We start from the raw sequence: 26,393 nt of genomic DNA, 5'->3' as shown, positions 1-26,393 counted from the left end.
TGTTATGGAAGCAGAGTTAAACAGAGAGAAACTCAGTTTTAATGATCTGTCTTTAGGATGACTTGGTTGTATCTAGAAATAGCCATTGACCCTACTTGCCCATATCTGTGTATTTTTTAGTGACTTTTGTCTTCATCTTTGCAGAATAATCTCAACCTCTTTCGAAAGCTATTCTGAGGGTCGTCATCTTTCCACTAGTTCAGATCCTGATTCTGTAGCAAACAGGGAGGAGAGCTCACCATTTAGCTATCCATTTCATCTGACTTCTTTATATGATGAAGACATCATTGACTTGAAGTGAAGACAGACAAGACTGTTCCTTACTTCACCTTTTCTTACAACTCTGTGAGCTCTGTAGGAATGTCACAAACAGTGCTTCTAGTGGTAAAATGTGGCTGGAAGTATCGGTGATTAATCTTTATAGATCTCATGTTGTTCTGGCTTGCTTAGCCTGATTTGGTGATGCTTACATCTTTGACATCTGTGTGTTTTCTTATCTCAGTTAATGAACCATTACTTTTCTGTGGCATTTTAAAGGTAGGTTATCAATGAGAGCTTTAGGCTGAAATTGAAGTAAATAAAAAGTATTACTTATTCTGAGCTACCTGAAGTAGCATTCTGCTAAGTTAATTGCTGTTACTAATGTCATGAATTGTTTTACAACAGTGTGTGTGATGTAGGAAGAAGAATTTTATAATGTAAATCACTCCTTTTGTTGTTGTTTTTTTAATCTTAAAAAAGTTAAAAAAAAAAAAAAAAAAGGCTTCTAGGAAAGATCTTTCCAAACAGTGCAGTCTGTCTTTGAAATGATACAGCTGTGTTTTGTTCAATGAAGAATCAAGAATATTCCATAAAGATCAGGTGACATATGAACATGCTGTTTTCTCTGACCTGTCTGTGTACATATTTTTAGAGGAACTTGAAAACTGTTTTGGCATTAAGAATCTCTGAGCAGAGGGAATTTACTAAAAATACAAATCTTCCTTAAAAATTTCAAGTCAAAATTATACTGTGTTTCTCCATCTAATGGAATAACTTTTCCGTAGTGCGCCTTCAGATTTCCTCACTACAGGCAGAAGCCACACCCTAATTTTCTTTCTGACTACAGAAGGATTCCTGTGTAGGCATCAAAATTTGTTGTTGTTTGCTTTTGCACCAGCAGTAGAAGTCACTGCTTCAGTTAATCATATTTTTCTAAGTGGATCCAAACTAAAATTTTACTGCTAAGAAGCTAATTTTCTATGATGAAATAGCCATATAAAATATTGTTTTGTTAAAGGGCAAGATTTCATCATTAAGCTTGATTATTTTTTAACCCTTTCCCCTATGCCAAAAAGTCAATTTTAAACAATATTTTGAAAGAGTTTGCTGTTTTTCATGAAAATGTGATGATGTTTCCTGGCTTTTTATATATAAAGATGTGAGCTTTATTAGCAGGTATTTCTTGCTCTTTATGTAGACATAGTTCTGTATCGTTGATTTTTTTTTTTTATGTAATACATGTAAGCGTGACCATCTGGTGATTTGTGCCTTTTGCTTCTGCCTGTCTGAATGTGAAATTTTTTTCTTTGCAAAGTTTTTCGTGCCCCGTTTATTGAATATGATGGATTAATATCTCCACCTAAGAAAATATGCAAGGCTATAACTTGGAAGAATCACTTCTTATTCTTGATCAAGAAAATAAGCAATAATTCAAGCAGTAGTTAGTCCAGGAACAGAAGCAGTATTAACCAGTGGCTGCTCGTATTTTTTTTTAGTATTTTGGCAACCATGGATGTATGGGGTGAGCCTTAATAAACTTCTGAAAGGAAGTGCCACCTTAAAGTCTTTGCAAGAGCTTGTAATTCTTTTTCAGGATGTTTCCAGAGACCATAGTCATTTACCCAAACCTATTTATCTAATCAGTTGAGGTTTAAGAAAAATTGGTCTGAAAGTATCATATGGTCCTTGTCCTGCTGGAAATCGTAAACACTTTTGTGGACTCAGTGAATCCACTTTAGGAAGTACTGTTTGCACTTTGATATTTTCAGAAAGCAGAAGCATTGCCTTTTTCAGTACACAAATTTCTCAGTGTAGTATTTAATTTCTTTTGTGTGGATGTTTTTGAAGTCTGTACCAGTTTGCTGCAAAACTCAGGCTTGTTTTAAAATAATATTTTAACTGGAAACTTTGCTTAGTGATTTTAGAATATCACATCTTAGATGTACTGCAGAAGTTCACTTCTGTTATTCTACCATGATTTAACAACTGAAGAACCTGAACAAACATATGTTTAGGTATATCTTGAAAGGATGTGGAAAGACCTTTATAGGTGGAGCACTGAAGAAGAATGAATGGAGAAAGCTTGACAGTAACTGACCCCTGCCTATGGTGGTAGGCAGAATGATATAGATTGGTATTTGTGTCAAACTAAGACGTGACTATACAAAGAAGGGGTATAAGGCAAGAGTTACTTTCTTTGAGCAGAACCACAACAGTGGCAATAGAAAGAATGTTTGTAGTTCTGCCTGTAATAGCAGCATTGATGACATGTAGCAAATACTAAGAAGTGGCAAAAGGACTGTAAGGAACACAGCAAAAACTTGACATTTTATGCAAGACAAAAAAAATACAAAAAAAAAAAAAAAGACTAGCTTCATCGTATTTATCTGGAACAAGGTGTTGGAATAGTTTGAAGTTGGAAATATATTTCCTGTGTCAACTCACATGTTTTGACCCTGCTTCCTCTGTCCCGCCAGCTGAATTTTATGACATAGCTTGACTTAACGGGTCAGATGGAAACTGTTATGCAGGTCACACTGGAAACAACCAGACCTAAAAGAATTAATACTCATATAGGACAGGCAAGATCTGAACAGTGGAAGAATTACCTGTCTTTATTCCTAATGTATGTAGTACCTTAGCAATACCATTTTTGCTTCTGTAATTAATCAGTATGCCGTATGTAAGGCATACTGATTAATTACAGAAGGCATGTAAGAATAATATTAGACCTAGTAAAAGGAGATAAAGAGGGGTCAGGCAATGCTGTTTTGTTTTATATGACTCCTAGATGTGGTAACTAAGGCTTTATGGTCACGTACATGTCATTTACTACCTACTTACTGTACGAAAGTAGCCTGGAGTGTGGGTAGAAGACAGGGAATGTGGTAGTTATGCTTGGATTTTGTTTGATGCAAGCCACAAGAACCAAACTGTGAAATTCTTATGACATTTGTCTTACCTAAAAGACAAAATATCACATAATGTGAACCTGCTAGGATGACTGGACAAATATCCACTGTACAAGGATGTAGATTCTGTTGGCTTAAAACAGTCTCATCAGACTGTCAGAAGTTATGTGCATCTCTGTGTGATGAACTGTTGTCCTCAGAACTAGCAGTCTCAAAACAGGACAAGGTTTTAATACATCTATGTAATCTCTCCTTCAGCCCAGTGTCAAGTGACCAAGGAAAATGAGATGGCTTCCTGGAAGGTTTCTGGGATGGACAGCTATGCTGTTGTTCACTTCCTTGAAGCCATGTTATTCCCTTTCCTGTCTGCAACGTGCATGCTTCTATTCAGTTAGCTTAGAAAGTAGCCTTGGGCACAAAGTGCAACGCTTTCCATCTTAAGCACAATTGTTCTGACTTTCACATCTTGTGTTAAAGCTGCCACTTGCCTGTGTTCTTGGTGTTGGCTGACAATCGTAGGAGAAAAGAGAAAATATTTGGAACTGCAGCAAGGATGGGTAGTAGCTTCATCTAATGGAGAACACTGGCAAATAAGCTTGCTACCACCACCTTCAGTAGAAGGGTAGAAAATTCTTTCTGTGAAGGCAGAGCTTTTACCAGCTTGAATGCTTGCTATCAAGCTAAGTTAAACTGAAAGCCAATTCTGGACTCTTACCACAGATAAGCTGCTGCAAGAAATGTTTTGTGTCCTAGCTTGCTGGATTTTTTGGAGGAGGAGGGCTTTTAACCTCTCCTGGATAATGGAATTGTCATCACTTCAGCACTGTACTACAGTCTGACTAAACTACAGGAATTTAGTTTACTTTGGTGCAAGCAGCAGGACTGAACAGGCAGATAATTTAGAATGGACTAGTACCTCCTCAACAGCATCAGTAATAACATACAGAATCACAGAATAGATGAAGTTGGAAAGGACCACAGGAGATCATCTAGCTCAAAACTCACCCCCCAGATACCTCCGTTCAAAACAACATAAACTAGAGCAGCTTGTTCAGAATCATGTTATTGAATTTTGATTCTGTTCAAGAATGAATAAGCAACATTTTCAGTAACTCATCATTCTTGTATTACATTTACTTTACAACATGCGTATAAACCATCACAGCTTTGCGTAGGACTCAAGAGCCCTGGGACACATCAGTTTATTCCTTCCCACATGTATAATATGTGGCTCTTAAGGCTGAGGCTTTGATGAGTCCTTCCCAAGGTCTCTGCAGTTTGGCATTTAGGAACTTAAGAACAGAGATAAACCTACTTGTGTTCCAGACTAACGGTCCTTTCTTTCCAGTCTCAGAAACGGAAAGTAATGTTTCTTTCTGAGGAGAGATAAGGACTGAAGTATGATGTGGAAGGGCTAAGTGCTCCATGATGGCAAAAGATAGATTCTAGGTTGAATGAATGTATGTGATTCATAACTTCAGTTGCTTGGTTTGCAAAGAACAGATGTGGCCTGTTCTGGTTACAATTGTTTCCTAGTTTGGGGCTAGTTCTTTTAATTTGTTCTGGCTTTTTTGTGTGTTTTTTTGTTTGTTGTGTTTGCTTTTGAAATGCATGACAGGATGTAAAGTGGCACCCAGAATGAGTAGCAGTTTTGCTGTCTGCTTTCATGTGACTTTCTATACATATGCAAGCATTTGTAATTGGTAGATTCAAATTTCAAAGTGTTTCTTGATTCAAAGTATTTTTGGATGGTCAATTGAATAAACATTAAAATAATTCTTAGTAAGGCAGGCAACAGGTTAGAATGCACCCACAAGAAGCGTAGCACTGTTATGTACAGCTAAGGTTGCTGTGCCTGCCCTTTCCCCTCTGTTGTTGTAGGTGTATTTGGATAAGCCACAGTTTCAAACTCCTGGAGGCCTTTCTAAAGATGTGCATTTATGACTTGCATTTGCAGATGCAAGAGCTTTCCAAGAGCTTTTGGCTTAGCCTGCATTTAAGACATAGTCTTTTGAGTTGGGATGTTTTAATGTGTATATATACGTGTGTGTGTGTCATACTGACTAGTATCATTAACAATTTTGATGTCATGTGCCCAGGGCTTGCTAATTCTGTAAAAGCGCTTATTTAGGCATAGCCTGATTTTGTGGGGAAATAGATTATACTCTGAGAACTAAATACATTGCATTAACAATACGAGGAAGCTTCTGTGACAGTATGCAGCAAGCATGCAGGATAGAAAGTATGGACACTGTTACTACAATTGTGCACAGCCATTTCACCAGTCTGCTTAATGCCTTGCTGCTTCACTTTGTTGTTGCAGACCTGCAACTGACTGACTACTTGTCTGCTACTGAAAATTATATTAGGATATGATCTGAGGAAAAAACTTGAGATTATTTTTCTCTTATTTATAGCTCTATTAAGTATTTAACTGGTTGAATGGAAAATGTTCTCTAAAGGTTTTTGCAGAAAGTGTAATCAACTTGCAATGATAGTTTTAAAAGTCTTTGAATGTTAGCAGGCTGTTTTGTAATGTAATAACTGCAGTGTTAAGACAGATGCTGAGTCTGTGATCAAAACCTCTTTACCACTTGTCTTAAATACTGATGTATTACCATTGTGTTTAATGTCATGTGATAGTGCATATGCTTTGTGTTTTAGATGTAGCATCTAAATAGAAACATTCCTATCACAGCTGGAAATGTTTTAAGTGCGATTTATTGTTATTGTGGAGGAGGAAAAAATGATTTACTCCTTCATCTGTAATAAATTTTACATTCTTTCCTTCACACTTGCAGGGCTAATAGATTTTCTAAATTTGGCTCGTGGACGGACTCCCCCTCTGGAGTACTGCATCCAGGTCTGGGGCCCCCAATACAAGAAAGACAGGGAGCTGTTAGAGAGGGTCCAGAAGAGGGCCACAAAGATGATGAGAGGGCTGGAGCACCTCCTCTGTGAGGACAGGCTGAGAGCTGGGGCATCACCCTGACCCTGAGAGCAGTGATGTCACCCTGCAGCCTTCCAGTACCTAAAGGAAGACCACAAACAGGAGGGGAGTTAACTCTTTACCTGGGTAGATAATGGCAGGACAAGGGGGAAATGGTTTTAAGTTGAAGGAGGGCAGATTTAGGTTGGATATCAGGTGGAAGTTCTTTACCAAGAGCGTGGTGAGGTGCTGGAACAGGCTGCCCAGAGAGGCTGTGGATGCCCCGTCCCTGGAGGTGTTCGAGGCCAGGTTGGATGGGGCCCTGGGCAGCCTCGTCTGGAATTAGATGTGGAGGTTGGCAGCTTGATGATCCTTGAGGTCCTTACAACCCAACCCATTCTATGATTCTATGATTACTATAGTTCTATAGAAATGTTTCAAACCTGTTATTTATTTAAGTACTGTTACACCCATGAGATTGGTGTTTGTACCTTAAGCTCTATCCCTCTTTGCCAAGAACCAATCCAGGATTGGTTTGTTTCTGGGCCTTGTTAAGATTCAGACCTTCTCCAATGGTAGGTTTTTACCCCTTAAGTTAACACTACAAAAGAGAATTTCTTCTTTTTTTTTCTGGCAAAGGGTATATTCTCTCAGTCTATGCGATCTATTAATTCCTTCTAAAAAACAGACTCCAAAATACATCCTGCTGAGAGCTACAACCTGTCTTGTGATTTAAATGCAGTCCTAGCCCCCTTGACATCTCTGGGATAAATAATGCCATCTTAACAGTAGCACCCACAACAACCCAGCCTTCATCTGTCTACACTTTGGATCAAGACTTACTCGATGGTCAGGTATCCCAGATGCAGAAGCAGTAACACACATAAAGGAAAATTTAGAGCAATCTGAAATTAAAGTCCTGGCTGTAGCATTAGTTTCTTCATTGTAGCGTATGGATGGAAATGTAAAGAGGGACAAGAAATTTTTTCATTTTTTTTTTTAAATTAGATCTCAATTTACATATCAGAAAAAAAGATAGCAGACAATACATTTAACATTCCTTCATGGCCACTGCTGTCAGTCTGCACCAGGTGGGGAAAAACAAACAAACACAACCAGCAGTAATTAAAAAATATATGTCCAAGACCTGTACAAGGAAGATATACTACAGTGAGTATGCAGTGATAAGTGCATGCAAATACCTATAGATCTTTGGGGAGAATAAAAAAAATAGATTTTTACAAAACTCCTTAAAACAATATGACAGGAAGTTGTGTAACTGTCTACCAAGTGAGAGTTAGTTCTAGCAATAGCACCGTAATTAATGATGTAAAGGTTTCATATCAGTAAAAGCCTCATATTTAAGATTTTCTGAAGTAGGCTTCAATCTGTTCCAGGGTCTGTCCTTTTGTTTCAGGAACACAGAAGGATGTAAAAATCACACTGAGGCAGCAGAAGGCAGAGAAGAGCCAGAATGTCCCATAGGATGTTAAGAAACCCTAAGGCAGGGAGAAAACAACAAAAAAAAGTGTAAGTCACTACTGTACAACCACAATCTATATATACAGCTGAAGAAGACTGTGGCCCAAGGCTTTATTGGGAGCGTCTTTATTAGGTTTCTAGATGAAAATAAATGTTGAATTGTGATTTATGGTGCTTACTATAAAATCATGAAATTCCTTGGTCACCAAAAAGGCCATAACCCAGTTTGTTAACACACAGGCACCACTGGATATGCCCCTTGCTTTAAGTGGGAAGATTTCAGACATTACCAGCCACGGAACTGGACCCCAGCCAAGGGCAAAACCTGGAATTACAAGCAGAAGAAAATAAATGCAAGTTAGGTATATTTCAAAGGGGAGAGTGTCAGGCAAATAAAGCTATGAGAGTACGTCATTTTAGGGGAGCATGCTAAACACTAGTGAACTTAAAGTCAAATAAGAATTCTTAACAAGCAAAATTTCTTCATAAGAAGTTTCTGAAGTGGTCAGAACCAAGATTAATTTTTAACTTGCTGCTGTCTTGATCTATCACAGAATTCAGTATGGCTCAGATACTACCAGGGATTTCTTTCCCCCCATTAATGACTGTCAAGTTATTCAACGTGAACAATTACTATTTAGTATCAGCACAAGGAGGTATAAATTTATTTTGCAGAACACTGACTTAACTATTTAGCTGCTAGCTTGATCACAAAAGTTGTGAATGATCAGCATCGCTTTGTCTAATACACTAAAAAGCTGTGTCAAACACAGCTCCGTTTTTCAGTGTTGCGAGGAAAATGGAACAAGTTTGTCACATTCACCAGAAAGTCCAAGTTTCACGTAATATTTATTTAGAAGCCTGTTCTACTTACCAGCAACAAAGAGTCCTAGGCTTACTACTGCAAGCCAGGATAGTTTACTTTCTGTTCCTGGAAATACTGAATTTGAAGTAAGCCACAAATCAGCATTTGATGAGTTGTTCCCATATGGAAGGACCATTTTAAAGTAAAACCCAAACAATGCAGTACTGAGAGCCATGATTATCCCTGAAAAGTAAGCAATAACTAAGTTGTCACTGATAGTTGCTTAGGTACACTTCTTTCTGAGAGCTAAATACAAGACATGCTGGCTCTAGAAGAAGTGTTTCTAAAAACATAATGTTATTGGAAACAAACATTAGCCTAGACAAGAATGAAAGATGTCATTCATTCCATGCACAAATTAAACCAGTCTTTACCTCACTCATTACTATTGAGCATACAATGTGACAGCTATCAACAGTTTGTTTTCTTTGGCACATTTACTTGTAAACGTTTAAGTTTTTAAACCATATGCAACTTTGCGTAACTAAAAACCACAATACTTCATGAAAGCAGATGCAGCTATACAGAAATTAACTTTGAAGTGGCCACATTTTGGCATTGTAGGTAGGAGAACGCATTGTGTGTCTGTGACTTAGCTACACCAAAGTAAAAATCAGGCTGGTAAAAAGACAAAAAGATAGCTATATGTAGTTTCAAGGAGCTCAACCTACAATGTATGTATAATATGACAATTTCCTCTTATGAATCAAGGCTTAAGTCCTCAGTTATAATCCACTTATAAAACAAACCATTTGAAATAAATAAATTGTAATGCTTAATTCTCCCAATAGTTCCAACACTTTTTGATACTCTACGTATTTCTTCTCATGGAACAAAAGTCAGTAAGTTATTTTACCAGACACATAAAGCAGCACTTTTCTTCCTGTTTTATCTACGATGAGTGCAGCCACAGCAGTGAAGCATACTTGTATGGAACCCACAATAACAGAAGCCATTCTGCTGTCCTGAAATAAAGAAGGAGACAGGGAGAAGAATTTGCTCTTTCAGGTTGATAACAGGATCGCTTATCAGGCATTAGAGATGCATTTGTTTCTTAACTCCGGAACAAGAAAAACTGTACAACATAAATTAACCAGAGGAAGGAATACATAAATAAAGACATCAACATCAATGAACATCACATATTGGTCACTTAGTAAGTTTTTAAATAAGTCACATCTTCGCCCTAGTGTTTGACTTTCTTTGAAGCACGGGATTTGTAACTGTCTTTAAAAAAAAAGTTTATTATGGGGATGAGATGACTATAATAAAGATTTCTCTCCATATCAAAGTTTCAGACACAACATACTTCCCCACAAAAAACTCAGCATTCAGGTATGCCAGAGTAACACAGTTAAGAGGGTATCTAAAATTTAAGACAAAAGACGACCATCAACACTCAAACTCTGTTACCTATGATGCAGATAGGATCAATATCAAGTCAGTTTGTTATATATTCTATACTTACTGAGCACCAACTAAACTGAAACTATAGATATTTGACAACACACTCTGATTACCTGGAAATTTGCGTCTTCAAAGATTGTTTCTGCATAAAACATAACTGCATTAATGCCTGTTACTTGCTGGAGAAACATCAGAGTCACACCAATAAGAAGTGGCCTGTACACTGAAGGATTCTTAAATTCAGAGAGGCTTAGTACCTGTTAAAAAAGATGATGCAACGATTCCATGAAAAAAATCAGTATTTTAAATGAAGGAACAAAAAATAAAAATCCTCAGAACATTTCAGTATGTTCAAAGAGTAAGTTTTCCACCCCTTATCAGCAAAATTAAATTTCTTAGTAGTAAAAGTGTTTACATTTGAAGTATGAGAACTCCAGAAAAATACTTTTACCCTTTCCTCAGGTTCTAGAGACAAAAATCAATGCTACTTTGCAGAGAAAGTTAACATGAAAGAATCCATAGTTTGCAGAAATAAAACTTCAATTACTAGACATGTCTGTCTAAGCTAGTATCTCATTACAAGAGGTTAAATATTGCTTTTAAAGAGGTGCAATAGCAAATTAGTGTTAGAGGCGCTGAACAATCCTACAAAACTGCTAATTACAGTAAGAAAGCGTAGCTATCGTCACAGTAAGATCACGAGCCCAACTGCTACTCGTGCATACCAGTGGCAACCAACACTGACAGCAGTTGCAGCTGGAAGGTAGAGGAAAAAAGATTATTTGAATCTCACTGCTTCTTAAGTATCATTTGTGATGAAACAGGTTTGGACTGCTGTAGAAAAGGCTATTAACTAAGCTATGATAAAAATCCTTTAGTTACACTGTATACTTTCAGATTTTTTGTCTTTAGTGTAGATCAGATTCTCATCACCTCCTCCTCAACGTTAGCTTCAATTTGCCTACATTCCCATTCATGGTCCACATATGGTCCCCGCAGAAACTGTAAAGCAGCTATAGCTTCTGCATGTTTCTTCTGATCCAGCAGAAATCTTGGTGTTTCAGGCATGAATAGCATAAACAAAAGCATTATGCAGGGTGGAAAAGAACACAATACTGCCAGCCAGCACCATTTTAGTGTCATTCCTGCACAACAAAAAGGGAAAAACATCAGCTACAAATGAATTAACATTTGTACAACTAAATTAAGAGCTGTACAAATGCATTGACATTTACTTTCAATTCCTTAGTGTAGTTCTTTCATTACATGTACTAATTCTTTTTTGTAGAGTCCTAACCCCAGTACCTGCAATGTAGGCTCCGAGTATGCCAGTCACCACCATCAACTGGACAAAAGAGCCAAGCATACCACGAACATTTGTATGAGATACTTCTGATATATATACCTAAAACAGGGAGAAAATGTCTAATAATTACCTCAATCTAATTTAGGATCATGAATTAGATAAATAATTTATTTCTGAAAAACAGACTTATTTTCTAGAAATCCTCCTCCTCAAAAAAAAGCCTCAGGAAAATGGAGAGGGTAGAATAGTATCCTCTCAGAAATACATACTGGCATTACAAAAAACCAGGGAAAAAAGGGAGACCCTAAGAAGAATGCTGATGCTGTCAGTATAAGGATCCAACAGATAAATAAACTTCCATTAGTAAGGGCTTCTTTTGCTAGCCATATTCAACAACAAAAGTGTCACTGCAAAACACTCTGGTGCTTGGGACAGTCTGCATAAATACATACCCCAAGCCACATGTAAAAAGACTGGGTATTATTTCATTCTCCGGAAAGTCCAAATTAAATGGTTCTTGTCTTAACATATATGAACAGCAGGCATCACATCTCATCCAATATTTGGGCTCAGTTTCTCAGTTTTTTTTTGTTTTTTTTTTTAATGCATTGATCCTAAGTCAACGGCTACAGATTAGAAGTATAGATAAAACAGAAATCGCACTTTTTTTTTTTTACATATACAGTTCTTCCTAAAGTTAGTATTCTTTCCAGAAGAAAATAAATATTCCTTAGCTCAAGAATAATTCAGAACTACAAAACCACAGTATGACATATGTCATTCTCCTCCCTTGTCACTGCAATTATATGCATCTTTTACAAATAACCTGTACATGAATGCCTTTACATAAGGAAACTCAGGAGCTCAACTCCAGGAAACAGAGAAAGTAGTCATTTGTGTAAACATCTGTGAAGTAATTCTGTCTGCTTTTTAACAGACTGCATAGCGAAGCTCTTAGTAATGGAAAAAGTTGCACAAGATTACTGTTTAGTTCCCACTGCCCCAATTTTCTGTTTAGTTTTAAAGTATCTAGATTGACAATGAGCATTTATTCTGTACTTTGTTGTGACTTCTTTCCCTTTTATAATTCACTTTGCTTTTTACTTCAAAAACTAGGAATGCGGAAACACCCGAAAATAAGCAAACTCAAATACTAGAATTCTAGACAGTTTATTTAACACTACTGCTAGATCCAAAAGAATTTGTCATAGAATGGCTGGGATTGGAAGGGACCTTAACGATTATCTAGTTCCAACCCCCAATTTGACCCAGTAAGTCAAATAATACCAGAAAAGGAAGACAAGCACAAATTATTTCCATTAATCTACTGCAAGGATATTTCTGAATACATGGGAAAAGTTAATATCCTGAAGATAACACTTTAATGGAAGCAGAAGTCACTACTTCTGTGTAGGCTCCATAGAGACCAGATAGCAGCCTTTCAGTATCTAAAGGAGGACTATAGGAAAGAAAGGGACAGATTCTTTAGCAAGGTCTACTGTGGCAGGACAAGGGGAAATGGTTTCAAACTAAAAACAGGGAGATTTAAACTAGATATAAGAAAGAAGTTTTTTACAGTAAGGGTAGTGAAGCACAGACACAGGTTGCCTAGAGAGTTGGTGGATGCTCTGTCCCTGGAGACATTCAAGGTCAGGCTGGCGCAGTCTCTGAGCACCCTGATCTAGCTGTGGGTGTCCTTGTTCATTGCAGGGGAAGTGGACTAGATGACCTTTAAAGATCCCTTCCAACTCAAACCATTCTATTCTATGATTCTACTTGGCATTGCACTAGGATTTGTAAGTGATCATAGTTTAATTGCAAACCTAAGAAGTTTAATGAAATACAAGGCTGTTAGAAGCAGATAGATGGTAAGAGCAAAAACAGACAAAAAAAACTTAAGTCTTTACCATTATTTATACAAAATTTAAAGAGGTAAATATTATTAGACCATTGCAGAATGTAAACAGAAGCAATCATAGAATCACAGAATGGTTTGGGTTGGAAGGGACCTTTAAGATCTAGTTCCAATCCCCCTGCTATAGGCAGGAACACCTCCCTCTAGACCAGGTTGCTCAAAGCCCCATCCAGCCTGGCCTTGAATGCTTCCAGGGAGGGGGCATTCACAGCCTCACTGGACAACCCGCTCCAGTGTCTCACCACCCTCACATAAAGAATTTCTTCCTCATATCTAGTCTAAATCTACCCTCTTCCAGTTTAAAACCATTTCCCCTTGTCTTGTTGCTCCCTGCCCTTATAAAAAGTCCCTTCCCGGCTTCCCTGTAGGCCCCCCTTCATGTTCTGGAAGGCCACTATAAGGTCTCCTTGGAGCCTTCTCTTCTCCAGGCTGAAGAGACCCAGCTCTCTCAGCCTGTCCTCATAAGGGAGGTGCTCCAGCCCTCTGATCATCTTTGTGGCCCTCTTCTATCGATTAACAGACAGAAGAAAAATTGGAACGACCACATCACTGTAATAAGAATGCATAGTACAGAAGCGCTACTACAAGAAGCAAAGCTTTTTTTAAATTTACACTTTCTTCATTATTAAAAACATGCAAAGTATGATTCTATAACAATCAGTTTATTCTAAATCCACTGCCTTTGCTAGAATTACTCAGTTACTACACCCAAACCACCTACAGTCACACTACAGAATAACAAACATTCAAATAGAAAAGCCTTAGAAGCAAACAATTGAACAAACAAGCCACCTCACCACCAGAAATGATGCTCTACTTACCGGAACAACAAGTGAAGTAATTCCACTGGCTAAGCCGGTTAGTATTCGTCCAAAATAAAGCATCCAGACATTCTGAGCTGAAATAATAACTATATATCCAGAGACATATGGTACTGAGCACAGCATCAGACTCAGCTTTCTCCCAATTTTATCCACAAGGTAGCCTCCCAGTATTCCTCCAGCAGCAGCTCCTAATGTTACTACAGACTTCAAAAAACAAGTTAAAAAATACATATCATAGAATCATAGAATGCTTAGAGTTGGAAGGGACCTCTGAAGGCCATCAAGTCCAACTCCCCTGCAATGAACAGGGATGGACACCACAGCTAGATCAGGTTGCCCAGGGCTTTATCCAGCCTCACCTTGATAGTCTCCAGGGATGGGGCATCAACCACCACACTAGGCAACCTGTTCCACTGCCTCACCACCCTCACTGTAAAAGATCTTTTCCTTATATCTAACCTAAATCCACTCTCTTTGAACTTGAAGCCATTTCCCCTTGTTTTGTCATCACAGACCCTCCTAAAGAATCTGTCCCTTTCTTTCCTGTAGCTCCCCTTTGTATACTGAAAGGCTGTTATCAGGTCACCTCACAGCCTTCTCTTCTCCAGGCCGAAGAGACCCAGCTCTCTCAGCCTGTCCTCATAGGAGAGGTATTCCATTCTGTGGATCATTTCTGTGGCCCTTTTCTGGACACACTCCAAGAGGTCTATGTCTCCCCTGTACTGAGGACTCTACATCTGGTTGCCTTAATCTGGATGCAGCATTCTGTCTGGAATGGGTGATGCCCCATCCCTCGAGACTAGCTGTGGTGTCCCTGTTCATTGCAGGGGAGTTTGACTAGATGGCCTTCAGAGGTCCCTTCCAAATCTAAGGATTCTATGATTCTGTGATTCCATGGATATATGTATACATCTATATCTATAGATGTGTTATTTATACATCTGTATCTATATATAGAATTAACGCAGTGTCCAGATTACTGCGCCCAGATGTGGAGTCCTCAGTACAGGAGAGACATATCTATATACAGATATAGATGTATAAATAACACACTACAAATTCTTTTTTTAAGTAAATAGCTTCTGAAAGAAAATATGCATGCAGGTGTTTTGAAAAACAAAATAAACATTAACTTATTATCAAATCATAATCAAGAAGCACAGTTCACCACAACTGGACAACAAGAAATTCTCAGATTACATACAAAGCCCTTTCAAAGGACAAAGAAATGCAATAGTATGTTTTTTTATCTGTTCGTTCACAAACTGGCTTTTCAAACTATTTTAAAGCCCTGAAGACTGTTACCTTGAATAACTTGAAGTCCAGCCTTTATCCCAAAAGTTGATATTCCCTATGTCAATGGATTGCACCCAATTTATTCACAAGCTGATTTTCTGTGGTCCCTTGACAGATTCAATAAAGGAGGATAAAATTTGTCAAAAAACATTTTAGCATCAAAAAAGTAGTTAAAAAAAAAAGGGCATTTATTTGCCAATCACTGAGGTCACAACAAGAATTCATTATCAAGATCCTCATTTATACTTATTCTTAAGAGGAGTAAGACCCCCTTAAGATGCAGCACTGAAGAACAACCATGACGGTGATGGACTTGATGATCTCTGAGGTCTTTACCAACCTTAACGATTCTATGTAAACAGCATCTTCTTGACGCCACAAAGTGAAACCACAAGAGAGTAATGTATCATACGGAAACCTACCCCAAACCACGATGCCTGATTGCTGTCCAATCGTAATTCCGGATTGCCGATTTTCTTCAGCTCTGGAATAACAGGTGAGCTATAGCCTGGCACGAAGCCAAAGCTAAGCGGTCCCAGGACAGCAGCGAACGTGGCCAGGTACAGCTTCTTGTTTTGCACTCTGAGGAGGAAGAGACCAACAAGGACCGTGCCGCCTCCCCCTCACGGCTCCGGCCCCTCATGGCGCCGATAACGCGCGGATGGGCCCGACAGAGGCTCTGACCCAGAGGCCACATTTTCTGCGTTCCCTTCCGCTCCCCCCTGCGCCACCGAAATCGGCAGCGGCCGAGCTCCAGCGCAGCGGGGCTGTCCCTAAGCCCACCAGAGGCAGAGACGCAGCACCAACCCTCACCTCAGGTAAGCGTCCGAAGTAGGGTGAACCAGCAGGTACTGGGACTCCTCTGCCGCCATGCCCCGGCCGCAGGAGGGCGCCTCGGCGCGAGTAGCCTCAGCTGCTTCCTCACGGCCGGCAGCAGCCACCCCACAGGGCAGGCTTCGACCTGGGGACGGCGCAGAACACAGAGAACTAACGCAGCGCTTTACCCCTCTAGTTCAGACGGAAACGACTTAAGCGCGGCAGCGGGGCGCGGTGACGTTTGGAGGATGCGCCGGAAGCTGCCTGAGTACGGAGCGCTGTGGGCTTCGGCAGAGTGGCTTCCCTGCGGGTGACGGCCGGTTCTCTCGGTGCAGGGGCCCCGCCCCTCCTCCGGCGCCGGAGGTGACCGAGGTTCCCATCGCTGTCCGAGGGCGGCAGCCTTCCGTGGGTGCCCGCAGGTTGCAGCGCGGACCGCGGAAGTAGCGGGAAACCGTCCTTCTGCTGCGGGAGCGATGGCCGCGGGGAAGCCTCAGCCCCTGCCGGGCCCTGAAGGACCGTGCGAGGCGTGGCGGCTGCCTGCTGACGGACGCTGCGCGCCCGGCCGTTACCTGAGGTGAGCGCCGCGGCCCCGTGGAGCCGTGTGGGCGGCGCCGACGGCTCTGCTGCGCGTGGGCGGAAGGCGCTGGAAGTCTCCGGTCTGCGCCGTGCTCTGTGCGAACGGAGGTGGACGGGAGCGGCCGTGAGTGGAGCGGTTGCGGATAACGCGTAGAGCAGTGTACACATGGCAGCGGCTGCAGTTAGAGATTGCTTGTTCTCAAGAAAACACGTGCCTATTAGAATGGCAAGCACAGTTTGCCAAATGTGCTGAAGAAAAGCCTTTAAGTGCTGTCAGCAGTAAAAGTTACCGTATGAACGTCTAACACAATAGGAGCAACTGTTTCTGTATTTAATGGCCTGTGCTTTCTTAAGTTATTATCAAGAAATAATACTTATCTACATCTGTGGCCTTTCATAGTGAAGATTCTACTTTTCTGTACTTTTCTGTGTCGTCTTCAGATGTGTACTTCAAGGTTTTACTCCACAAAGGTAAAAAAGCATACATATTATGAGATCCCATTTGGATTCCCCAATTCATTTGATTTGGGGACTTCTATGAGTTAAATTCAGTCAGTTGTCTAACGCATTGAATGAGATCTCCCACAGAAAATAAGTCTGGCTTTTTAACTGTTTGCCCAGCGTTCATCTTTTTAATCACTTGTTCAAGCGTATTGTAGGAACTTGAGGTGCCACAGCATATAAAAATGCATACAGGCCACATAATTCAAGAGGTAGTATTTCAAGCTGTCAGTTTCACAGGTCTGTTCATTGGAAATAAACTGAGAAAACAAGGGGGGGGGGGGGGTTTGCTCTGTTTTATAAGGAAAAAAAAGATGTCAGGTACAAAAGAGGTTACATGTCCTTCAACACAATTCTCCAGACATCTCTTTTCTTTGTATCTTCTTTAAGCACAAAGCAGGTAACTTTTTATAAAGTAGTTAGGACAAGAGTCTGAGTTCATTCAGTCAGTAATTAGCTTCTTATTATCCTGTTTATATGCTTTGTTTTCTTCCCTTTTTCAACTAAATGATGAGTAAACTGTAAAACAGCGTTTATTCACTACGGTAGATTTAAAACTTTAATCAACTCTTACTGGATTCAGAATGTGAAAATATTAACTCTACATGAAAGGTGTAAACATTCATAGTGAATGCTAACATGCACATGCACTGTCTCGTACAACTCACTTTTAAGTCTTAAGCAGGACAAACAGTAGTTCAAAGTATATGCGAATGCTTCATACTAACCTAATGAATATTTTGTGCTGTGTTTGATCACTTCAATCTGTGCTTTAACATGCCATTTGAAATACTGATGTACCGGTAATAATGATGTGATGCTTACCTTGTTTTCTGAACAGAACTAATACAGTATTTTGATGTACCGCAGGTAAATTTTTCCATAACCTTATGGAGAAAAAGGACTTTGAAGCATGGCTTGATAACATTTCTATTACATTTCTTTCTCTGACGGACTTGCAGAAAAATGAAACTCTGGATCACCTGATTAGCTTGAGTGGAGCAGTCCAGCTCAGGCACCTCTCCAATAATCTAGAGATTCTTCTCAAGAGGGACTTCCTCAAACTTCTTCCATTGGAACTTAGTTTTTATCTATTAAGATGGCTTGATCCTCACACCTTACTCACATGTTGCCTCGTCTCTAAGCAGTGGAATAAGGTTATAAGTGCCTGTACAGAGGTGTGGCAAACTGCATGTAAGAATTTGGGTTGGCAAATAGATGACTCTGTTCAGGATCCTCTACACTGGAAGAAGGTTTACCTAAAGGCTATTTTAAGGATGAAGCAACTGAAGGACCATGAAGCCTTTGAGACATCCTCTTTAATTGGACACAGTGCCAGAGTATATGCACTTTACTATAAAGATGGTCTTCTGTGCACAGGTAGGAAGTTCAGAAAACTTGGAGTCTTACAATTATTTGTTATCTCTACCCCCCAACTCCCCTGCTTGATTAATGACAAGTTGATTTTTCTTGACCAGACAGATTATTTTCATAGTGCAAACTCAGTTTAAGGCAATTCACTTTTTTTTTTTCCAATTTCTGAAACATCTGGCATGTTAGCAAGCTCATTAATCATTTTAATAAAAAAATAATTAAAAAAAAACACCAACAAGGAGACCAGTATATTTATTGGTTAAAAAAAGAGATGGTAACAGTGCTGCATGTTGTTCTTCAGATTAGCAACTTCATTTGAGAAGTACAGTTATGTTAGGTATCCTCTTAGAGGTTATCTGTGATCTCATTCAGGTTGAACGGACTTTGGTGTCACAATGTGGTCACTGTAGTCTCAGGCTGTGTCAGGAAAAGTCTGTCTTCCTGGCAGCAAGATAATTTCTCTGATACATTCTTAAGCACTTTCAGTTCTTAACATGATCTAGTTTCTTGTATGAATACCTGTAAACTAGATTTAACCTTACTACTAATCTGATATGCATATTGCAATGATGGTTTCAGCTTCCTTCCTGAAGACTGCAGACTTCAAGATTTCACTGTGAACTCAGAAATACACATCCCTCCACATCCTCCGGTCATGAGGGTGGTTACTAGAAACCAACGACTAGACTCTAGACAGTCTTTTCACTTTCCTAGTAACTTGGGAAGGAAAATACAAAGGAAGCAGCCCTGTCAAACCTTACTGACAAGCTGCATATTTCTGTGCTGAAACCACCAGGAAAAAAAAAGGTGGAAGAGCCTAGGATTTTTGTCCAGTCTCCAAAACCAGCAAACTTGAGTTACTGTTAGAAGTTTTGGTGGAGAAAGGAAACACAGGTGAAAGGGACAGGTATTCATCTGCTGTCTTTCCATCTTTCTCTATGAAGAGATTTGATGGACTTCTTTCTACCTGAAACAAACAAAAGCTTGCAGTATAGTCAGTGGCTTTACAAACCTAAGTGTGATCTAATCATATAAAACTTCCAGGTATTTTTCTCAGTAGACACTGCCAAATAGAGGGAATGCTGAAAACTGTGAAAGGTTCTAAAACTGCGTGAAGAAGCTGGAAGAGAGACATCTAGCATTTTTAGATTGTTAATTCTTTCCTCTGAGGAAAGTTGGAGAGAGCTGGGACTATTTAGCCTACAGAAGGGAAGGCTTGAAGGAATCTTATATACATAAATACCTTAAGGGAGGGTGCAATGAGTTCAGAGCCAGGCTCTTTTCAGAGGTGCCCTGTGACAGGGTGGGAGGCAGTGGGCACAAACTGAAACACTGGAGGTTCCATCCGAACATCAAGAAACCTTTCCTTACTGTGCAGGTGGTGGAGCACCGGCACAGGTTGCTCAGAGAGGTTGTGGAGTTTAGCTTGTCAGAGATATTCAAAAGCCATCTGGTTATGATCCTGGGCAACTGGCTCTACATGGCCATGCTTGAGTTGAGGGGGCAGATCGGATAACCTCCAGAGGTCTGTTCCAACTTCCAGCATTCTGTGATTTGGTGAAAATTCCATATTTAAGACAAACATGGAAGACTAGTAATTTTATTTAGTACTTGTTTCCAATTATCCTGTTGTTTTATATTTCAGGATCAGATGACTTGTCTGCAAAACTGTGGGATGTAAGCACAGGTCAGTGCATCTATGGTATCCAGACACACACTTGTGCTACAGTGAAGTTTGATGAACAAAAGCTTGTAACGGGCTCTTTTGATAACACAGTAGCCTGTTGGGAATGGAGCTCTGGGGCAAAAACACAGCATTTCAGAGGACACACTGGCGCAGGTATGTTGAACATCTCCGATTTTATTTTCATCAGTCAAGTAACATATGTCATCATAGAACAAATTATACTTTAAGTTAGCTTTTTCCACAATAGCATATTTTTTAAGGCTCTGTCCCAAATCACATTGTGGGAGAGAAGTGGCCAGAACAGATCTAGATCTGTCTGCCCTTCAATAACACCAAGGTGTAGCCATCTAGTGTTGTTTAGGTGTAGAAACAATACTAAATATCATGGTGATTTAGTGCTTTAGAGTCTAGAAAAAAGGATGCAAACCCTGTTTATCTCTAAAAGTTCTTTAAATTCCCACACTGGAGATAGTCTTACAGAAAAGAGCACAGTAGAGCCTGGGGATCTCTATTTGCATTTCTGTCTTAATTCTGTCTTCTACCACAGAATATCCTCAGCTCAACTGTAGGTCTGTTCTCCACAAGTAATGAGATATATCAATTGTAATAATCCTGCTGGAATTGACTTCTTAGAACTCTTAGGATAGGAACGTCAACATAATCCAGCCATAATGGAACCAATGATCTTCATGCTTTTAATTTGAACGAACAGCTGGTAATTTTGCAGTGTAAACTCGGGAATAGAGAGTTATAATTTATGCTCAATTTATTAGTTAAAGAGCAACAGTAAAAGCTGTAGTAGTCAGTGAATTTTGACCTAGTTACAGTATCACTGGAAAACGGATACATAGAGGCTGTTGTTGCTTTTGAGAACCCTCTTTGCTTGTAGTTTTTAGTGTGGACTACAACGATGAACTTGATGTTCTAGTCAGTGGCTCTGCAGACTTCACTGTGAAAGTGTGGGCCTTATCAACAGGGACATGCCTGAATACCCTTACTGGACACACAGAATGGGTCACTAAGGTGGGAATATTGTTTAATTAATCTTAGAAAATATTTGCACAAAGTTTGCAAGTTGTTCTAACTTTCTGTTTTCTAATCCCAGTCTTACCCCCAGGTGTAGAATCTGAAGAATATCAGGAAATGTAGATATTGCAAAATAGCATTTAAACAGAAAGAAAAGCTGTAACTAAACTTTTCAAAGGATTGAAGAGATTTCTGTTCTGAAGTAGCTGGAATAATATTAGGAATCAGCATTTGATTGAAAGACCAAATGAATGCAGTGGTTCAGAAAGAACACTACTTTTAAAATTATGTAGAAAACTAATGATCTTGATAACCAAAATCTAAGCATAAAATGTGTTCTGAAGTTGAGAAATGTTTTTTTACTTGTGAGCATTTCAGAAATTGGAATACGCGTTGGGGGCAGCATTCTAGAGAAGTATATGTGTTAGCTTATCTATATAATAAGTTCTTACTAGTAGGAGCAAGCAGGTGTAAATGGTAGTTTTGTAGTGTATTCTTGTGTAATGAAATGGACAATGCAAATGAATGCTTGGTTAGTTAACAGCATCAAAATAAGTAATTACATCCTTCAATTTCAGGTGGTTTTGCAGAAGTGCAAAGTCAAATCTCTTATGCATAGTCCTGGGGATTATATTCTTTTAAGTGCAGATAAGTATGAAATCAAGGTATGTACCATATATCGTACATGTATCATTGCAATACCCAAAGAAGCAGAATACTTGAGTGCTTGTCCGATTCACAAATAATACAGGATTTTTTCTCTCATAGTCCTTGCTTGTAAAGTTATGTATAAGACAATAAACTCTTTGGAAGCTAACTGTTCAGTGATTTCCTTCATGTTTAGAATCAAATGGTGGATAAATATATATAATAAAATTCAAAATATAAGTGTTTTTTATTGTATGCCTAATATGATAACTTGTCAGTGAGACACTTACTGCAAATACTGCTATTGTTGTGAACTGTTGAGTTGGAGGATACTGTATGTAAATAGTTCATGGCTATGTAAGTGTTACAAGTCAGTTATAGAACTGATGTTCACATTAAAGAAGATAAATATTTCTGAAAAACAGGCACACATTTACCTGCTGCTTAACAAGAGACCGTGAGCCTTGTTTAATTTGTGTAATAGTTTATAATTTGAATGTTGTATGGTCTTAAGCTGTTTTCTAATTCTAGATTTGGCCTATTGGAAGGGAAATAAACTGCAAGTGTTTAAAAACACTGTCTGTTTCTGAAGATCGCAGCATCTCTCTGCAGCCCAGATTGCACTTTGATGGTAAATACATAGTGTGCAGTTCAGCACTAGGATTATACCAGTGGGATTTTGCCAGCTATGACATTGTCAGGTAAATGTTTCAGCTTAAGATGTGCAGAATTTATTCTAAAGGTGTACTTTAAAAAAAAAAATAAGTGCAATGTGTTAGTTTTAATGCTTTAGATGTAGTTCAAAAGGATCTTGATTAAAAAAATCTTTAAACATCATTCTTCACAAATATTTCCAGGTTTTATTCTAATTTATCCCTAATTATACCAACCATTTGATTGCTGTTTTGGTTTCTGGCTACAAGCCAGTTCTCTTTCATATTTTCAAAGCATGAGTTTTAGATTTTTTAAATCAAGCTGCATTGCTGTAGTTGTGAACACAAAACTGTAGTGACAAGAAGCTAATGTTGCTATGGAAATTGCTCTGCAGAGAAGCAGAAGGCCTTTTCTGGAAGTCATTTGATGGAACAAGATATTAAAAAGACCTTTTCCTTATAGCACTACTGAACTGAGATCTGTCATTCTCAGTAACTGGGTGGAATGTTAGTGAAATCTATCAGATTGCAAAAAAGGATAAAATATTCTGTTTCAGAAAAAAAACAGTGTGACTTCTATCTATTGGAAATGATGTAACAGTCTGTGGTGGCATCAAAGATTTTAACTTATTAAAGAAAAAAAATGTATTCTAGAACTCTTAGCATACTCTTAATTGAAATGGCCAGAATTTTTTGAAGAGTGCCTGCCCTAAGAAGATCTACTCCAAAAGAACTGCTTCTTCTAAAATGAAATTCTTCAGTTATTCCTACTATTAGCTTACCTTGCCATATTTCAAAAGAGAAAGATAGTCACTCACTGCTAAAAACAGATTTTTGTATCCGTATGCTTTTGTGCCTCAGTTCTGTCCATTATGTAACTGTATGATCAAATGCTCCGTCAGCTGTGAAAAACTTATTGTTTTCAATTTCTGTTCAAGTTTTATTTATGAAGCAAAAAATCCCAAAGGTATAGTAGAATTAATGTGCCTGTTTTTTTCTCCCTAAGGTGAACATTTTAACTTTCACTAAGGGTCAGTAAAGCAGCATTCTGTTAAGTGCCAATCTTGAATGATTTATTATAGTGTCACAAGATGGCATTTTTACACTTTATTCTCCAGCTTTTACAAAAGTGGTCAAATGAATAATAAGAGGTTATACCTTTTAAAGACACTTAGCCATTAGATCCATATGAAAATTTACAGTAAAGCACAAGTACATCTGTTCTTTTGTGTGTATCTGGAAATAGACTTTTTTTCTGTTGTGCTTTGCAGAATCCATTTCAAACCTTACACTTTACTTATATTTGGAAGGGTCTGTTGTGAATGCAGAAAGCCAGCACTGGAACCACAGGGCTGACATAAGAATTCACTTGCTTAATATGAAAAATTTGCATCTGGTTCTTCCTGAATAATTTAGAAATGATGAGTTTAGGTGCTTATTCTCTATAGACACATAAGGATTTGTTTTAGTAATGCAGGTTCATGACTATGTAGTGATAGAGTTTCTAACAATACTGTCTTATCTTCTAGGGTTATCAAGACTCCTGACTTCTCAAATGTGTCCTTGCTGGGCTTTGGAGAGATATTTGCTCTACTGTTTGATAATAGATACCTGTATATAATGGACTTGAGGACAGAAAAAGTGATAAGCCGCTGGCCTCTACCTGAGTATAGAAAATCAAAGAGAGGCTCAAGTTTTTTGGCTGGTGAAATGTCTTGGTTAAACGGACTAAATGGCCAAAATGATACGGGCTTGGTTTTTGCCACCAGTATGCCAGACCACAGTATCCATTTGGTGTTATGGAAAGAACATGGCTGAAAAGATTACATATGCAGAATCTTCAGGATTATATGGACTATCAGCAATGTGTCCATCAAATGAAACTTTGCATGAACCAAAGTTGCACACCTAATGGTATCATCATGCAATGCACAATCATTTGATTTTGTTTGGGCATTCGGGAACGGGTTGGTTTTGACATAATACAACAGAGCATGCTAACAGTATTCACCATTAAATTTGTCTTTACTCATGTTTAAGCATAACTGTTTGGGCTCTGAAGCATAGCTTGTGAATTTAAAACTATTCAGATCCACCATTAAGTCTAGAATGAAATAGTGCTTGCCCTGATTTCTGCCCTATTTTTTTTGTTGTTGTTGAAGCAGAAGGTGGAGCTATTGTTTTAGAATAGGCTTTTGTGCTTTTGTACATGTAACACCAAATACTGGTTACAGTGCATGGCTCCTTGTTCAACTTGAATGAGAACATAGTAGATCTTGTCTCTCCCCAGTGCTGATCTTGTCAAAAAGTTTGGTTTTTTTTATGGTAGCTTTAAATACTTAACCTTTGAAACTGAGAAATCAACAGAGTTCTTTAACTAGAATCGGATGCTAACAATAATAATTTGTTTAAGCTCAGGAATGTGCCAATACGAGCTCTCTTCAGTCAGAATGAGCCAGCTTTTCATCTGTCTGATAGAGCTTGCCAAGGTAATTAACCTTAAAGATCCTCTGACAGTATTTTGTCATATTTGCTGATGGTTATCTCACTCAGAATGGTTTGATCAGTATTTTTATAGTCCACATCTCTGATTGTTTGTGTGGGAATGTAACTTAGTTCACAGGTAGATAGAAATAAAATGAATCAGGTGATGTTCAGTCCCTAAAGCAAGAATAATTACGTCAAATGATGCCTGCCAGCCATACACTTTTTCCAAAAAGTTACATTTACTTTAAGTGCATTATTATATTAATTGCTACATCTACACTTGGAAAGCAGGGGCAAATGTGAATGGCACGTCTTTAAAAATAAAGAATAAAAAAGGAAATCAAAAATTTGAAAAAAAGACATGAGTAGGAAAACATCTTTTATTTTGATCAGTTGTAAGAGACCTGATTAATTAACTATTAAGTAGCAATACTCCACATACTTTTGTGGTGTTTGACATGTACTTAAAAGATGTATCTATGAAATCTCAACTCCTGTGCTTTAGAAATACTTTGGGGTTTTGTTTTGTTTTTCTTTACAATAAAATCTCCCCTTCATCTCTTTTTACACAACTTGAAAATGAGATTTTTCAGAAGCATTGGCTCTGGTCCTTGAAAAGATAAAATTACATGGCACAAGTATTTAATTGTGATTTTTTTTGTAGTTTTTGTGGCTCCCAACACTTGTGGAGACCTGTTTTCTTATGTAGTAATGATTAGAGGCCATGTTTCCCAAAGGTAGGTAGTATGAATCACACCAGTGTAAAGGGAAGTTTTGGTATGCAAGAATCAATACTGGAATCATGTGGTAGGAATTACATGAAGTCACAGTGGAGCAGTGTCTCTTGAAAACAAGGCTGGAGTCTTAAGTACCCAGTTTTCCACCTTTATTCACACCAACTTATTTTGAAAATATGTTTGTAGTAAAGGAATTTTATCAAGTAGAAGCCACATTCACAGCTCTTTATTTAAACTAGGCCAGTTGAAGCGTGCATGATAATCTCTTACAGCTTTTGCTATCTGACTCAGAGGTGAAAAAAGCTTAGTGAAACATAAAACTTTAAGTTCTTAAGGTGAGTGTAATTATAGTGTGTGTGATAGGTGCAGTAACCCATCTTAAAGGAGCCACGTGAAGATAGACCACCTATAAAACACTGCACTAGCCTCCTCCTTCTCAGAAGCAGTTTAGACAGGAACATGCCAAAAAAATTGTTTTACTCAAATTGATGAAATTAGGATTGAATATTTGGACTTCAAGATTAATGGAAATTGGGCTGGACTTCCAATAGTGGTCATTAATGATAAGAAATCTATCTGGCAACAAGTTAATAGTAGTGTTTTTCAGGGACTAGGATTGGTTAACCATTTTATTTGAACCTTGATGATGCAGAGTGCATCAGCTTGTTTCCAACAATACTAAACTGGAGGT

At 38.6% G+C, this 26,393-nt stretch overlaps 3 protein-coding genes and 1 long non-coding RNA gene across 17 annotated transcripts in view; 2 read left to right on the top strand and 2 right to left on the bottom strand.

Moving 5' to 3' along the window:
- GARNL3 (GTPase activating Rap/RanGAP domain like 3) overlaps positions 1 to 5,963 on the top strand; it is a 53,457-nt gene extending 47,494 nt beyond the window's left edge. For all 8 annotated transcript variants that reach the window (XM_021414208.1, XM_021414205.1, XM_021414204.1 and 5 more), the window contains one exon: positions 145 to 5,963. In XM_021414208.1, the coding sequence (XP_021269883.1) occupies positions 145 to 301 (157 nt within the window). In that variant the 3' untranslated portion in view covers positions 302 to 5,963. The remainder of the gene's footprint in view (positions 1 to 144) is intronic.
- On the bottom strand, positions 5,877 to 6,392 carry LOC110407030. The gene is made up of 2 exons (XR_002443689.1): positions 6,334 to 6,392; positions 5,877 to 6,204 (listed from the first exon to the last, which is right to left on the bottom strand). It is a non-coding gene; the product is annotated as an uncharacterized LOC110407030 (long non-coding RNA).
- Positions 7,054 to 16,238, bottom strand: SLC2A8 (solute carrier family 2 member 8). 5 transcript variants are annotated; one of them, XM_021414211.1, is made up of 10 exons: positions 16,011 to 16,238; positions 15,620 to 15,779; positions 13,899 to 14,105; positions 11,162 to 11,261; positions 10,790 to 11,001; positions 9,970 to 10,113; positions 9,306 to 9,414; positions 8,459 to 8,632; positions 7,764 to 7,909; positions 7,054 to 7,601 (listed from the first exon to the last, which is right to left on the bottom strand). In XM_021414211.1, exons 1-10 carry the CDS (start codon positions 16,067 to 16,069, stop codon positions 7,464 to 7,466), a joined length of 1,449 nt encoding a protein of 482 aa, XP_021269886.1. In that variant the 5' UTR covers positions 16,070 to 16,238; the 3' UTR covers positions 7,054 to 7,463. The 5 variants fall into 5 exon arrangements, with proteins under 5 accessions (XP_021269886.1, XP_021269888.1, XP_021269887.1 ...); XM_021414213.1 differs by adding an exon at positions 15,207 to 15,304 and having other exon boundaries at positions 15,620 to 16,219; XM_021414212.1 differs by lacking the exon at positions 13,899 to 14,105 and having other exon boundaries at positions 16,011 to 16,236.
- On the top strand, positions 16,249 to 25,325 carry FBXW2 (F-box and WD repeat domain containing 2). 3 transcript variants are annotated; one of them, XM_021414218.1, is made up of 7 exons: positions 16,249 to 16,713; positions 17,961 to 18,470; positions 20,110 to 20,304; positions 21,041 to 21,174; positions 21,756 to 21,842; positions 22,357 to 22,526; positions 24,008 to 25,325. In XM_021414218.1, exons 2-7 carry the CDS (start codon positions 17,981 to 17,983, stop codon positions 24,294 to 24,296), a joined length of 1,365 nt encoding a protein of 454 aa, XP_021269893.1. In that variant the 5' UTR covers positions 16,249 to 16,713; positions 17,961 to 17,980; the 3' UTR covers positions 24,297 to 25,325. The 3 variants fall into 3 exon arrangements, with proteins under 3 accessions (XP_021269893.1, XP_021269892.1, XP_021269891.1); XM_021414217.1 differs by having other exon boundaries at positions 16,249 to 17,060; XM_021414216.1 differs by having other exon boundaries at positions 16,251 to 16,587.

Source organism: Numida meleagris, chromosome 16, assembly GCF_002078875.1.
Source record: "Numida meleagris isolate 19003 breed g44 Domestic line chromosome 16, NumMel1.0, whole genome shotgun sequence".
Lineage (NCBI taxonomy): Eukaryota > Metazoa > Chordata > Aves > Galliformes > Numididae > Numida > Numida meleagris.
The sequence above is the reverse complement of the archived record's forward strand: the minus strand, read 5'-3'. Positions and strand labels throughout refer to the sequence as shown.

What these genes read in the sequence shown, in the direction of transcription:
- SLC2A8 (XM_021414211.1), bottom strand. Translation starts at nt 16,069, where the DNA reads ATGGCGGCAGAGGAGTCCCAGTACCTGCTGGTTCACCCTACTTCGGAC. An exon ending in ACTTCGGACGCTTACCTGAG is followed by an intron (nt 15,780 to 16,010) that starts GTGAGGGTTGGT and finishes CTTCCTCCTCAG; the next exon opens with AGTGCAAAACAAGAAGCTGT. An exon ending in AAGCTAACGTTGAGGAGGAG is followed by an intron (nt 10,114 to 10,789) that starts GTGATGAGAATC and finishes CTTTTTTAACAG; the next exon opens with GTACTAAGCCTCTCTGAATT.
- FBXW2 (XM_021414218.1), top strand. Translation starts at nt 17,981, where the DNA reads ATGGAGAAAAAGGACTTTGAAGCATGGCTTGATAACATTTCTATTACA. An exon ending in ACACAGAATGGGTCACTAAG is followed by an intron (nt 21,175 to 21,755) that starts GTGGGAATATTG and finishes CTTCAATTTCAG; the next exon opens with GTGGTTTTGCAGAAGTGCAA. An exon ending in GCCAGCTATGACATTGTCAG is followed by an intron (nt 22,527 to 24,007) that starts GTAAATGTTTCA and finishes CTTATCTTCTAG; the next exon opens with GGTTATCAAGACTCCTGACT.